At 33.3% G+C, this 15,208-nt stretch overlaps 1 protein-coding gene across 1 annotated transcript in view; it reads right to left on the reverse strand.

Moving 5' to 3' along the window:
- Positions 1–2,587: 2,587 nt before the first annotated feature.
- The window catches only part of so (SIX homeobox 1 protein sine oculis), an 89,626-nt gene continuing 77,005 nt past the window's right edge, over positions 2,588–15,208 (reverse strand). The window contains exon 7 of the mRNA XM_073957108.1: positions 2,588–4,049. Coding sequence (XP_073813209.1) covers positions 3,524–4,049 — 526 coding nt within the window. The 3' untranslated portion in view covers positions 2,588–3,523. The remainder of the gene's footprint in view (positions 4,050–15,208) is intronic.

Raw genomic sequence — 15,208 nt, forward strand, 5'->3', positions numbered from 1 at the left:
CCACCTTATTCTCCTGATTTAGCTCCCAGTGACTTTTACTTGTTCCCAAATCTAAAAAAAATCCTTGCTGGCAAGCGTTTTACCTCAAATGAAGATGCAATTACAGTTGTAATCCACTATTTTGAAGACCTTGAGGAAAACTATTTTAATCAAGGGATAGAATTGCTAGAAAAGCGTTGGACTAAGTGTATTGAAGTTTCAGGAGATTATATTGAAAAATAAAAATATTTTTTGATAGGCTAAGAAGTTTCCGAACCGCCCTCGTATATACCACTGTACAAAATATGCTATATTACCAAAAACATAATACGTTGCATTTATTAACATTTGTGTTGTTGTTTTATTTAGGAATTTATCTTAAACATCTTTATGTTGCGATTTTAAGAATGGTTTAGAAATTGGTGTACCAGCATTAGTGGGTATTAATGAATGAAGTATTTTTGTGCCCGCGAAATGTTTAAACATTACATATTTCAAATTCAAATCCTCTTTCATATTTAAATAATCATCTTCTGAAGAAAATATCCCTTTAATATTTGGTACATTATTTGGCTCGGATGCTCAGTCATATAATTCTCGAGCTGTAGTTATTTGATTATCAGTTTAGTTATGTAGATTATTGTCCGGCTGGTATAATAATTGCTAATCCATTTTCAAAATCTTAAAATGACTCCGTTTTTACGATGTTTAAGATAAATTCCTAACAGATGTTGAAAAATGTAATTTTTTATATTTGTGGTAAAATAACAAATGTTTCACACTGGTATAAAGGAAGAATTCTGAAAATATACTGAAATGTTTTGTTGATAAGCAGCATCATCACAGCAAAAAATAAAGAAAATCAGAAACCTCATTTTGAAAATGTGTCCGATTTCACTCAGAAATCCTCATATGTATATAGCGTGTTTGGTATATCAAATACCTCAAATCGCAGGAAAATATACATATGTATATGGGAGCTATATCCAAGTCTGAACCGATTTCGATATAATTTGGCACATTTATTTCTAGACCTTTTTACTTCACACATTCCAAATTTCATCACAATTGGACATACATATGTATAACGCGTGTTTGATGCATTAAATATTTCAAATCGATCGAAAATATAATTAAGAGTTATATCGAAATCTGAACCGATTTTCCCTGGCGCATGAGGGTCTAAGCGTTTCATTTCAGCGGGTAGAAATTCCTTTTATGAGACCAAATTTTCCACCCAGGGCTTCCAACAACGTCACCAACTTCGTGCCGAAAATCCAACTAATGACCGAATTGACCGGTTGAGTGCCGAGAGTAGTTCTAGAGCACAGGTGATCTAGATGGTTGGAACAACTAAACCATTGCAACCTCAATACGAAGCAGCTCTTGTTGGTCATTAAAGAGGTTATCTGGTTCTAATATAAATAAAAATCTCCCTACCATTGCCTTCAACAACGTTCAGTATTCCGATGCCAAAAAGTATGCTACACATTCCTGCCATCAATTCATTGAACATCCATCTTCGCAGAACAATCGAGCCGATATTCGGAGATGCAAGAACCTCAAAACAGTTCGTGGTGCACATGTGCACTGCACATTTAAGTTCTTAAGCAACCCTTAATGTTCGTGTGCGTGGCATAGTATGTAGTGTCTTTGGCTAGAAATCAGAGGGTTCGTGTGTTCAACTCGCACAGCGAGCGAAATAAAATAAAGTAACATAAAAGTAAGAAGTGTGATGAAATTAAAAAAATCTCTACATCAACTGTTCTAAAAATAGAATTTTTTCAACTTCTAGTGGCCACAGAATAACTAGTTATTCTAGTGGTCATAAAATAACTACAAACTGAGTGCGACATGCCCTTGTAAAAATAATGGGGAAGAAAGGGGGTTTGCGACAGTTACGGCTGCCAAATATCCCTTACAAAACCCATGATTTTGGGAAGACTTTTTTTAGACACTACATACTATGCCACGCACACGAACATTAAGGGTTGCTTAAGAACTTAAATGTGCAGTGCACATGTGCACCACGAACTGTTATTTTTTAATTAAAAAAGACTGGCGTGCCGACAGTGAGCGTTGAACACACAACCCTAGGATTTATAGTCGGACACACACTCACTGTGCCACCGTCCTCATTACTTAGTGAGGAGCAAAGTAAGTAGGTTTGCCTTGTAATTTTTTTAAGAAGTATCCCATTACTTTTCAGATTACTTGTAATGGGAAAAGAAGCTTGTTTACATTACTTTGTAATGGGTTACGTAATGACTACCGGATCCAAATTTTTGCTGGGTACGTTTACATATAACCGGATTTAATAAACGCACTGGGTTTCAAATGTAAATTCCTTTGCGTATACGTCAAATAAATCCTCATAAAGAAGGTTAACCCGGGAAAAGGCTATAATATAAATAGGCTATAATGCGCTCCGAGTTGTGTCCAAATGTTCAGTGTGAATGACCTTCATGAAGAGAATCCTGTCAGTCAGTTGTAAAAAGTCGTCACCCCAGTGTATATACCCTTGTTATTCCAAAGGCAGGGGGTATAAATATCCCTTATAAGCCAAAAATAATATACATATAAAGAAAATACAAATGTTTATAATTACTTTTCATCTATATTTGTTTATTTACATTTTCTTGTTTTTTAATTTGAAAACATGATTTGTTTTTTTTTTCTATATTTTTTTCAATATTTTTAATAATTTAAAAAATTTATATTTTGTTTTCATTTTTATTCTTTTCAATTAAAAAGTATTTTAACAAAAAATGGTTGGAGATTAATGTCGCTATAAACTACTTAAAAATTATTAAAAAATAATAATTAATATTTTTAATTATAGAATTAAATTTTTGCACGTTTTTGATTTTGTTTTAAGATTTTTTGTTTTCTTAATATTTGTAATAACTTGTTTTGTATCTATATTCAATCATTTATGGATAATTATCGATATTTACAGGGGGTTTCTTGTTTGGAGGACCTATGCTCCACTGGGAGTCAAGGAGGAGGGTTCGTTTGCTTTTTGATCAAATTGGAATACATAACCTCAAATGTGTTAGAAATTTTTGTTTTGCAGTTATGTTAGAGTACGTTTATACAGCCGTTTATTATCATGGTAATGGCGCTATGAATAAATCAAGATAGAGTCATTGTCATCATAATCAGCTCCAGCATAACCGTACTCTTATGGTACTGGAGGGACTATGCTGCTTTGTGGAATTGTTATCTCTAATACAATTTGTCTACTATTTTTAAGAGAGAATGAGAGAGATTCTTTAAACTAAATTGAAGCTGTTTATCAGATTTTTGTTGGCTATCATTTTATGGTGATTAACGATTCTACTGGAAGTTGTTGTAGGAAATTTTAGAAATAAAAACTTTGTTGCTGCTGTTGATCTCTGTATGTCAGGCCGGAACGAGGAGAATTTGTTGCTGCTTCCGATGCCATGGCCGTTGTTTCAGGAGCTCCGCCGGCCGCCGTCGTCGCCACCTTTGACGTTGTTAACCATTCACTGTTGCCCGTACAAATGGCATCTAACTAAAATCATAAATGTTGATATTCACTCATATCATAAATGGGCATGGAGCTCATAACATTATGGAGATGGGAGTAAGCAACGGCAGCGGGCAGTGGAGCCATTTGACTGGTTACATTACCCGAAACTTTGGCTGATCCAACGGCGGCAGCAGCAGCGGCTGCCGCTGATAATGCTGGACTACCAATTAGCTGGGCACTAAGCGCATGATCAGCAGCTGTAACATGAGCTGTGTGTGATTGCTGTTGCTGATGATGTTGTTGTTGTTGCTGCTGATGATGATGGTGGGTGTGATGATTACTAAGCGTTTGATTGGGTGATAATTGTTGTGCTGAGTGTTGTTGTTGCTGCTGCTGGTGATGATGTGAATGCTGTTGGTGATGTTGTGTCGTTGTATGATGATTGCTATTGTTGTTGTTCGGGTTACTATTGCCAGAGTTGGGGCCATGACTTTGTTGTTGTTGTTGTTGCATTAGAGCACCTTCCATTTCTGAATCACTTGATGAGTCCAAATGCTGTTTGTCAGAGTTGCCACTAAAATGAAAACAAAGAGAAGAGAGAGAGAGAGAGATTAGTGAGTGTCGTAATGCAAAGTAATATTATAGCACATTTACATTATGGAAAAAGGAAATTGCCAATATTTTAGAGATGCATATGGTGGGGAAATTGTGATATAGTGGATATATCTTGGGCAAATATGAATGGAGTTATTCTGAATAAAAACTCCCCGCGAGTTTTGTTTCTTTGCCGTTTCAACATAAGGGAGTTTCACGGGGAGTTTTCATTCAGAATAACGCCCAATATTCCTTATAAAACGGAGATATTTGTAAAGGCATTGTGTACATTTGTAAAAAATCCTATTTGCGATTTCTTAGGAAGAAGACACCTTGATTATTTCTAAGAAAACATTGGGTATTTCCAGGGGAAATAATTTAATATTCCTAAGGAAATTCCCGAACAATCTTTAAGAAATTGGGATATATCCTAGAACAGTTTCTCAAGGGAAAAACAACAAAACTATTTAGTTTTCAAAGGAAAAAAGACGCTTTCTCACTATTCCTCATACCGAGTACCACCCCACCAGCTCTTGACACTAATTGACAATTTTTATTTAATTTGTAACACATCAACCCACTTCCCAGCTCTAAATTATGATTACAACTGGCTGGCATACTTTGTTAAATGTTTTTCAGGTCAAATGTCACAAATTCACCCTCATCCTTCGCTTTACTACACTTAAATGCAATATAAATAACCTCAAATATTGTTACAAATTGCAATTGACATTTAAATTAGACTCCAAGACTAAGCATCCTCCTATCTTCCATCAACAAGCATGTGAAAGTCAAATCCACACGATTCCTAACATTTGTTTGTAAATGCCCAACATCTGTGGTGAATTAATAAAGCAACAAATTATTTGTGTCACAATAAGTGACTACCAGACTCTCTAGTGTGAGTAGTTCGACAAATGCCACCTAAAACACAAAACTAAAACAATGGAAAACGGAAGGAAATAAATGATAATGCCATTTAAGGTTTCAAATTCTCCATAATATGATCTCTGCTGTGTCTCTTTGGGGAAAATGAAGAGTCACTTAACGGAGCTATTTTGAAACTCTTGACTTTCAACACCGAATACAAATACTGATGACAAACTCAGGAGGCACAAGCGTACACACACTTCAGAAAACATTTATATCCCATCTTTGGAAATAAAAGCACTTTAGGTGTTTGATTTCAAGTACACAAAACAAAACATCCAACAACTAAAACAAAAAGTGAAATATAAACCCAACTCCCCACTGAGTTACACGTAGAGATGGCTATGTTTTGTATTTAAACAAGGCTCATGGGGTTTGAGGGTGTACAGAAAAGGGAGGAGGAAGAAAATGATACAAAAACATACTAAAATATTGAAGGCAAAATGAACAGTTGAAGCTGCATGACATACAGGTATGACAAAAGAGAAGAGAAACAAAATCAGATAAGCGCCATCGATGGTTACTCGGATAACCCGGATAAACCAAACAAATTATAGGGATATCAGGAAATTCTTAAGGTAAACGTGGAGTTTTGTGAGGTAAGGTAAGATAATCGTGGTGTTTTATAAGGTAAGTTAAGATACTCGCAGAATTTTATAAGGTAAGTTAAGATACTTTCAGAATTTTATAAGGTAAGTTAAGATAAACGTGGAATTTTAAAAGGCAAGTTAAGATAATCGTAGATTTTTATAAGGTAATTTAAGATAATTGTAGAGTTTTATAAGGTAAGCTGAGATAAACGTGGAGTTTTATTAGGTTATCTTAACGTACCTTATAAAACTCCAAGTTTAACTTATCTGGAGTTTTATTAAAATGAAAGTTAAGGTAATCGTTGAGTTTTATTGAAACGTAAGTTAAGATAATCGTGGAGTTTTAGAAGGTAAGTTACGGTAATCGTGGAGTTTTAGGAGGTAAGTTACGATAATCGTGGAGTTTTAGAAGGTAAGTTAAGGTAATCATAGAGATTTCTAAGGTAAGTTAATCGTGTAGTTTTAGAAGACAAATTAAAATAATCGTAGAGCTTTTTAAGGTAAGTTAAAATAATTATGGAGATTTATAAGGTAGATAAAGATAATTGTGAAGTTTTATAAGGTAAGTTAAGTTAATTGTGGAGTTTTATTAAAAGGTAAGTTAAGATAATCGTGGAGTTTTATTAAAAGGTAAATTAATGTTTGGTTTACATTCGGCGTCTTTTCGTGATTTCGAAGGCGTTTCATGATTTCGCGCGGAATCAAGCAAAAATTATCATGATTTCGCATACAAAAATGAAATCATCTCATTTCGTGATTTCAGCGAAATCAACATCGAAATCACAGTACACATGATATACAACCCTGTTTGTGACTGAAAAAGTACCAAAAGTTGCAACACTTTTCACGTATCACAATAAACAAGGTAGATGGTCAATTGCTGCAACAAAAAATTTTAGAATCAAAATTTTTAAACAATGTGAAAAAAATATTAGATTACTTTGTTACAATGCTATTTTTCATTGCGTTCTCGTACTTTTTTAATGGTAATGTTAGAGAAAAGAGCGAAATGTCTAAAATTGCTTCCCCATACACATTTCTTAAAAAATACGGGAACGAAAAAATGACGGAAATTGCAAAAACTGCAGCAAATCAACGTATCAGCTATCGTATTTAGATGATAATGAACATGTTGCTAGTTTCTACTATGCCAAAATTGTATGGCAGAAAACAGGAGAATAGGGTGTTATTCGGCGCTATTTTTGTTTAAAGAGAGGTGTAAGTCTTGCTAGACTTCGGAGTACGGGAACGGGTTCTATACACAATTAATACTATATATAGATAGTTTTACGATAATTTTCGAAATAAAGTTGTAAAGTTCTATATTGTCGTATATTTTTGATGACTAATTCAATTTGCAACAACTTGTTTTGAAAATTCATGTTCGATCAGCTGCGCGTATGCATCTACCTTGATCATTGTGATATGTGTGAAATCAACAAAAAAATAAGTGTAAACACCGGGATGTATTTCAGGATTTCGTGAAATCCAGTGGATTTTAGAGCGCAAGTGTAAACTTGGCATAAGATAAATGTGGAGTTTTATAACGTAATTTAAGATAATCGTGGTGTTTAGAACGTAAGTTACGGTAATCGTGGAGATTTAGAAGGTAAGTTAAGGTAATCGTGTAGTTTTAGAAGGTAAGTTAAGGCAATCGTGTAGTTTTAGAAGGTAAGTTAAGGCAATCGTGTAGTTTTAGAAGGTAAGATGCGGTAATCGTGGTGTTTTATAATCGTTGAGTTTATTAAAAGGTAAGTTAAGAAAATCGTGGAGTTTTAGTAAAAGGTAAGTTAAGATAATCGTGGAGTTTTAGTAAAAGGTAAGTTAAGATATTCGTGGAGTTTTATGAGATTTGAAGCATTGTGGCGTTTTTTTATTGGGATAGCGTTTGCAATTTTGTTTTTTCAAAATAGTCTGGCTTAATCCCAATGTTGTTGTTTTAATATTTTAAAACAACTATTTTATTAGTGGAAAAGATTTGGCATTGTTCGCCAAGGGGTAAGGCAGGGAATACTATAGTTTCGATCCACGCCACTGGATCTCATCAGTTCCCTTGTTTCTTGTTTGTGGATATTCTCCACCGAAGTTATTTTTCAATAACTTCTTCAACAAGAAACTTTTTATACCCAAACATCAATCGTCAGCTCGAAGTATAAAGGTAAGCAAAGAAAAAAGTTCAATGAGAAGTTTTTCCTTGGCAACCTCATACAACTCCGACGAAAGTGTCTGCGAAAACAATTCAAACCTCTTCCGCTTGTGTGTGTCGTCGAATTTCGAAAAATGCACACACCAAAATTCGGTTGGTCTGCTTTACAGCAAAAACAACACACGTCGTGCCAGTGTCTTCAATTTGAAGCATTGTGGCGTTTTTTTTATTGGGATAGCGTTTGCAATTTTGTTTTTTCAAAATAGTCTGGCTTAATCCCATTGTTGTTGTTTTAATATTTTAAAACAACTATTTTATTAGTGGAAAAGATTTGGCATTGTTCGCCAAGGGGTAAGGCAGGGAATACTATAGTTTCGATCCACGCCACTGGATCTCATCAGTTCCCTTGTTTCTTGTTTGTGGATATTCTCCACCGAAGTTATTTTTCAATAACTTCTTCAACAAGAAACTTTTTATACCCAAACATCAATCGTCAGCTCGAAGTATAAAGGTAAGCAAAGAAAAAAGTTCAATGAGAAGTTTTTCCTTGGCAACCTCATACAACTCCGACGAAAGTGTCTGCGAAAACAATTCAAACCTCTTCCACTTGTGTGTGTCGTAGAATTTCGACAAATGCACACACCAAAATTCGGTTGGTCTGCTTTACAGCAAAAACAACACACGTCGTGTTGTTAATATAATCGTGGAGTTATATAAGTTAAGTTAAAATAATCGTGGAGTTTTATAAGGTAAGTTAACATAAACGTGGAGTCTTATAATGTACGTTAAGATAAACGTGGAGTTTTATAAGGTATGTTAAGATAATCGTAGAATTTTATAAGATAAGTTACAATAATCGTGGAGTTTTACAAGGTAAGTTAAAATAATCGTGGAGTTTTATAAGGTAAGGTCATGTTTATATTATAGCTTTTTGCCGGGTTAGCCTTCAGGATTTACTTGAAGTATACACAAAGGAATTGACGTTTGAAACCCAGTGGGTTTGTTAAATCCGATTATATGTAAACGTACTATAAGTTAACATAAACGTGGAGTTTTATAAGGTAAGTCAACATAAATTAAGGTAAATTAAGACAAACAAGGAGTTTTATTAAAATGTAAGTTAAGATAATCATGGAGATTTATAAGGTAATTTACGGTAATAGAGGGTTTTTAAGGTAACTGAAGATAATCGTGGAGTTTTATAAGGTAATTTAAGATAATCGCGGAGTTTTATAATGTAATATAAGATAATCGTGGAGTTTTATAAGGTAATTTAAGATAATCGCGGAGTTTTATAATGTAATATAAGATAATCGTGGAGTTTTATAAGGTAAGCGTGGAGTTTTATAAAGCGATTTAAGATAATCGTCGAGTTTTATAAGGTTAGATAAGATAATCGTGGAGTCTTATAATGCAAGTTAAGATAATCGCGGTCTTTTATAAGTTAAGTTAAGATAAGCGTGGATCTTTATAAGGTAATTTAAGATAATCGTGGACTTTTATAAGGTAATTTAAGATAATCGGGGAATTTTTTAAGGTAATTTCAGATAATCGAGCAGTTTTATAATGTAATTTAAGATAATCGTGATGTTTTATATGGTAATATAAGACAATCGTGCTTTATGCTTGGTTTACATTTACGAAATCCACTCGATTTCAACTGTCAATTCCATAGCTCAAACGTCAAATGAAATCTCATCTTGATTTCATTTGACGTTTAACATATGGATTTGACAGTTGAAATCGAGTGGATTTCGTAAATGTAAACAAAGCATTAGGTTTAAGATGATCGTGTAATTTTCTAAGGATATGTAGTAGTACGTTGACATGTAACGTGATTGAAAAATCACTAAAAATAGATTCCTAAAAAATTCACGATGTCGTAGATTTGAAACCGAATGCTGGCATTTAGTTTCCACATCCTTAACCTAAAAACATTCTTACTCATCAAACAACAATGTAACTGTTGCTGACAGAAGAACAACCCCTTTCTCTCTCTCTCTCACTTGAACACACAAGCAGGTGATGCTAATGAATTACAATGTAATAGCCACTTGGGACCATGTTAAAGAGAGTGCATAGCTACTGATTAAGAAGTCATGAGAGTGTAATATGACACATTGTAAATTCATTTTGGCAGTTAACAGCTGATAATGATCTTCAAAGTAAAAGCTAATCCAATTTGAGTCAAAATATACAATTTAATACAATTATAATTCATAACTTTTCATTCACCACATTTGAGTGTGGTGAGTTGGAATAACTGAGCCCTAATAAAAACTGACATGAGATAATGGCAACACTCTTCTTTCAAAAGTAATGCCAATTGAGTTGTGTTTTAGTTTTTCAAGCTCAAATGTGTGTGCGATTGTTTGCTTTAGCCGCAGTTCATTGTGTTTTTGCTGTTGTATTATACATTTTCATGTTGGTAATTTGATATGTTAGCAGAGAAGACCCCTCCTTTGGGCCACAATAAAATAATGATGAAGTGTAAGTGTGTGTACATATGGCAGTTGTTTTATATAATGAAAAACAAACACTCAGACGCTCACAATTTTTTATATAACGAAAACCATATTTTTTCATAATTGTGTTTGTGTTGCATCGAAGAGTGAGTGTTCACCGCACATTCATTCATTTTTTATATGCTTCAGTTTTTCAGCAAAAAATATAGTGGTGTTCATTCTCCTTTTTTGTTATCGCTTGCAAGGTGTTTTTCAATGTCTGCTGCTGTTGATGCCGCCGCAAAAATATGGGTTTTACAACGCGCGGTCGTTGACGATAACAATAGCCAAAACCACAAAAACCAATAAAATATGGACTACTACTTCATATTTAAATGTGTAACCGATAAGCATGGTGTTGATGATGATGATGGTGGCTACTATGATGGCGGTGTTTTGGGGCGGATAGATTTACCAGATTCTGTGTCCAAGGTTTTCGTTTCATTACAATTGGTGTTCGTTTTTCATTTAGGTGTTTCTATTTTCATTTTTTAATCTTATTTAACTACTAATGAGGTGTTGATTAATGAAACCCATCAAAAGGGACAAAAACGTTCCGACGGAAGGCAGATATAAATAATATTTACAGGCTAATCATGGCGGAAATAAGAAGGTGTTAAAATCAGCCTGATGTAAATTTACTTTTAAGTTTTGCCTTTTTAGGGCGATGGCCATCATTTGTGAGATTTTTACATATCAAAAGTGGGAACGCTTTGCAGTATATTTATATTTGTTTAGTCTTTGAACCTAATTTACACTTGCATTTAAAACGAGTATTTGGGACAAATACGTAATTTATTTGACTGATATTCAATACAATTGACAGCATAAATGAAGCATTTTTATTAAAATATGTTAGAAGTAAATGCAACAAATGGTAGCTAGTATGATCAGCTGTTTGAATTGACAATTGAAATCCATTGGATTTCGTAAATATAAACGATTTCTTAGGAAACTTCTCTATCAACCTTCCCTTGGCATCAAACTTGACATCCAGTTTATCATCAAAGAAGACACGAAACTTAAAATCAAACAACACTTTAGGGGAGGAATGATAACAAGAAGACCGTACATTATTGAATCATCAACGCAATAATAGGTATGTTTGTACTACAAAGAATATAAACCTACATTTACATTCCCTATACCGAAGAAGACCAATATTCATCATGTTGTTTTTGTCAATGTTGCCGTAGCGTTATTTGCTTTTTGCGCTTTTTATTTCTGCTGCTGCTGCGTACATTTTAATATGTGTCTCCTCTCTCCCATTCTCTTTGTTTGTATTTGTTGTCTGCCTGCACTCAAAGGATATCAAATTACACTACAAACGATAATTATCATAACAATGGTACTATGATGGTACGAATATTGTAGTGCGCCTGGTCTGGCTTTGGCTCATACTTTGCTATGTTCCAGTTTTTGAAGGTGACGGTGGCGATGACGAATACAAAGTGAGAGAATAAATAGTAAACTGAAAATGAACAATATTCTTATGGTGTATAAAAAAATAATGGTTCCATGAGACCGTTACTCTTAATACAGAAGTTAGGCCAACATAAAATGAATGCTTTGCTTGATTTTATACAGAAAACCATATTTTAGGAGAATATCAAATTTGAGCTTCGAATGATATTTGAAAATGTCAAAATGTAAAGAGTTGACCTAAAGTCTTCATCTTCTTCATTCCATACAGAAGAACAGCTGGATTTAATATATACTTTCCGATTCGTGGGTCTAGAATTTTGGGAAAGTTAGTAATTTATTTGACAGACAAGATCTGTTTATCAGGTCACATAAGTAGCACAACAACAATGCAATTTTCAATATGTCAAAAATGTTTGTTTAAGTTTTCATATAATTTATTCACAAAAATTGTGGGATTTTAAAAGGTAAGTTAAGGTAATCGTGTAGTTTAGTGAGGTAATTTAAGATAATCGTGGAGTTTTATAAGGTAAGTTAAGATAATCGTGGTGTTTTATAAGGTAAGTTAAGGTAATCGTGGAATTTTTTTAAGAAGTAGGTTAAGATAATCGTGGAATTTTTTTAAGAAGTAGGTTAAGATAATCGTGGAGTTTCATAAGGTGCGTGAAGGTAATCGTGGACTTTTATAAGATAAGTTAGGTAATTGTGGACTTTTATAAGGTAAGTTAAGATAATCGTGGAGTTTTATAAGGCAATCCAAAATAATTCTGGAGTTTTATAAGCTAATCTAAGATATTCGTGGAGTTTTATAAGGCAATCCAAAATAATTCTGGAGTTTTATAAACTAATCTAAGATATTCGTGGAGTTTTATAAGGCAAAACAAAATAATTCTGGAGTTTTATAAGCTAATCTAAGATATTCGTGGAGTTTTATTAGGTAATTTAAGATGATCGTGGAGTTTTATAAAATAATTTACGATAATCGTGTAGTTTTATAAGGTAATTAAAGATAATCATTTAGTTTTATTAAAAATCCAGTTAAGCTAATCGTGGAATTTTATGAGGTAAGTGAAAGTAATCGTGGACTTTTATGAGGTAAGTTAAGATAATCGTGGAGTTTACAAGGTAAGTTATGATAATCGTGGAGTTTACAAGGTAAGTTATGATAATCGTGGACTTTTATAAGGTAGGATAACATAACTTAAGAGAATCGTGAAGTTTTATAAGGTAATTTAAGATAATCGTGGAGTTTTATAAGGTAAGTGAAGATAATCGCAAGTTGTATAAGGTAAATTAAGATAATCGTGGAATTTTATAAGGTAAGTGAAGATAATCGTGGAGTTGTATAAGGTAAATTAAGATAATCGTAGAGTTTTATAAGGTAAGTGAAGATAATCGTGAAGTTTTATAAGGTAAGTGAAGATAATCGTGGAGTTTTATAAGCTAAGTGAAGATAATCGTGGAGTTTTATAAGGTGAGTGAAGATAATCGTGGAGTTTTATAAGCTAAGTGAAGTTAATCGTGGAGTTTTATAAGGTAAGTGAAGATAATCGTGGAGTTTTATAAGCTAAGTGAAGATAATCGTGGAGTTTTATAAGGTAAGTGAAGATAATCGTGGAGTTTTATAAGGTAAGTGAAGATAATCGTGGAGTTTTATAAGCTAAGTGAGGATAATCGTGGAGTTTTATAAGGTAATAATGGAGTTTTATAAGGTAATCGTGGAGTTTTATAAGGTAATCATGGAGTTTTATAAGGTAATAATGGAGTTTTATAAGGTAATCATGGAGTTTTATAAGGTAATAATGGAGTTTTATAAGGTAATCATGGAGTTTTATAAGGTAATCATGGAGTTTTATAAGGTAAGTGAAGATAATCGTGGAGTTTTATAAGGTAATCATGGAGTTTTATAAAGTAAGTGAAGATAATCGTGGAGTTTTATAAGGTAATCATGGAGTTTTATAAGGTAAGTGAAGATAATCGTGGAGTTTTATAAGGTAACTTAAGATAATCGTGGTAGCTTAAAACCACATTTACATCGAAAGAGGTTTTTAAAACGTGCGTCATGCAAGATGTCAATTCCATAGAATAACTGTCAAACAAATGACATATTTGCCCCAAAGACTGGTTTTAATGCTAGTGTAAAGTGCGTTTTATCCTTGCCCTTAAACAAAATTCCTTCAACTATCGAAATTTTAAGCTTTAAATTTCCCTCATTTCCAAATACAGGTTATTATTATTTTTTTGCCAAACACTTCGTTGGTGGCCTTAAAGCGTAAATATTTCATCTTTTGTTTCTCCAACAAATCCACATTTAATTCCTTATAATTATTTCTTTTCTTCTTATTCTGTGTGTTTCTTCTTCGTCTTCATCTCCAACCATCTTTCCTCCTGTCAATTTCATTTTTGTCGCATTTAGCATCATATTACTCTTATAAACATAAACAAGTTCGGAATATTCGAAATATTATCAAATTACGAGATTATGTTTATAATAAGAAGAAAAAAGGCAGTGCTGTTTGCACGGGCCTCCAACCATGATTATTTATATTCTTTTTTCTTATTGTTTTTTGTGCATATAACCGTTTAGTAAATAAAAAAAAACAACTATTCTATTGTGAAGCTGTTTGTACAATTCTTCATTTTTTCGCTTAAAAAAGTAATGTGATATTTTATGCGAAATGTTATTGTTTTTTTCTATATGAAAAAAGAGCATTTCAAATCTAACTGTATTTAGTGTAAAACTCAAAGAGCCGTTGCCACGAAATGCCGACGGGTATTAAGGGGATGCGAATTATGGGACTCATGTGCAATGGAAAGGCAATTAAAGGTGGGAACATTTTAAGCCTCATTTACATCAAGAGGGGTTTTTATAAAGCTCGTCATATAGGTTGTCAATGGAATAGAATAGCTGTCAAAACATTACTAATTTGGCCAAAACACGTGTTTTGGATTTCAGTGGAAATTAAACCTTTTTTACACTGGGAGTTTTATTAAAACTGGGTTGATATAAATGCGCAAACACATCAACAAAAATGCAACGTATTTTCACAAGTTTTTACATTTGTTAAGTCTTAAGGGTCTTCGAGTAAAAATCGCCCAAATTTCGACATTCTTGCAGATAAAGCATTAAAAGGCGGAACGCATTTAGCAAAGGTTGTCATAATTTTGTTAACACAGGGAGTGTCAAAAGTTTTTTAATTATAATTGGCAGTTATTAGATTAGTAATGCTAATTCAATTAAGGGTTGCCATATTGTATTAATATAATAATTATTGCGGATTGCATGGAAGGGTTATTAAAATATTTCACAGCTTTCTGAAATCCTGTCTAATCTTAAAGGAAGTGGAACAATTACACATTTATACATTCATCCCCCACCATACAATTCCCATATAAAGTTATAACCAAGAATTCAAATTCATAAACCCATGAACTAGGTACGGAGAAGAAGAACCGTTGGCGACAGACATTGCAACTGAATGTATGGTGGAGAACAAAAGGGCACACAATAATAATAACGAGAAAAAGAGCAATACACGCACATTAT

Source organism: Musca autumnalis, unplaced genomic scaffold, assembly GCF_047663935.1.
Source record: "Musca autumnalis isolate F117 unplaced genomic scaffold, ASM4766393v1 scaffold_5, whole genome shotgun sequence".
Taxonomy (NCBI): Eukaryota; Metazoa; Arthropoda; class Insecta; order Diptera; family Muscidae; genus Musca; species Musca autumnalis.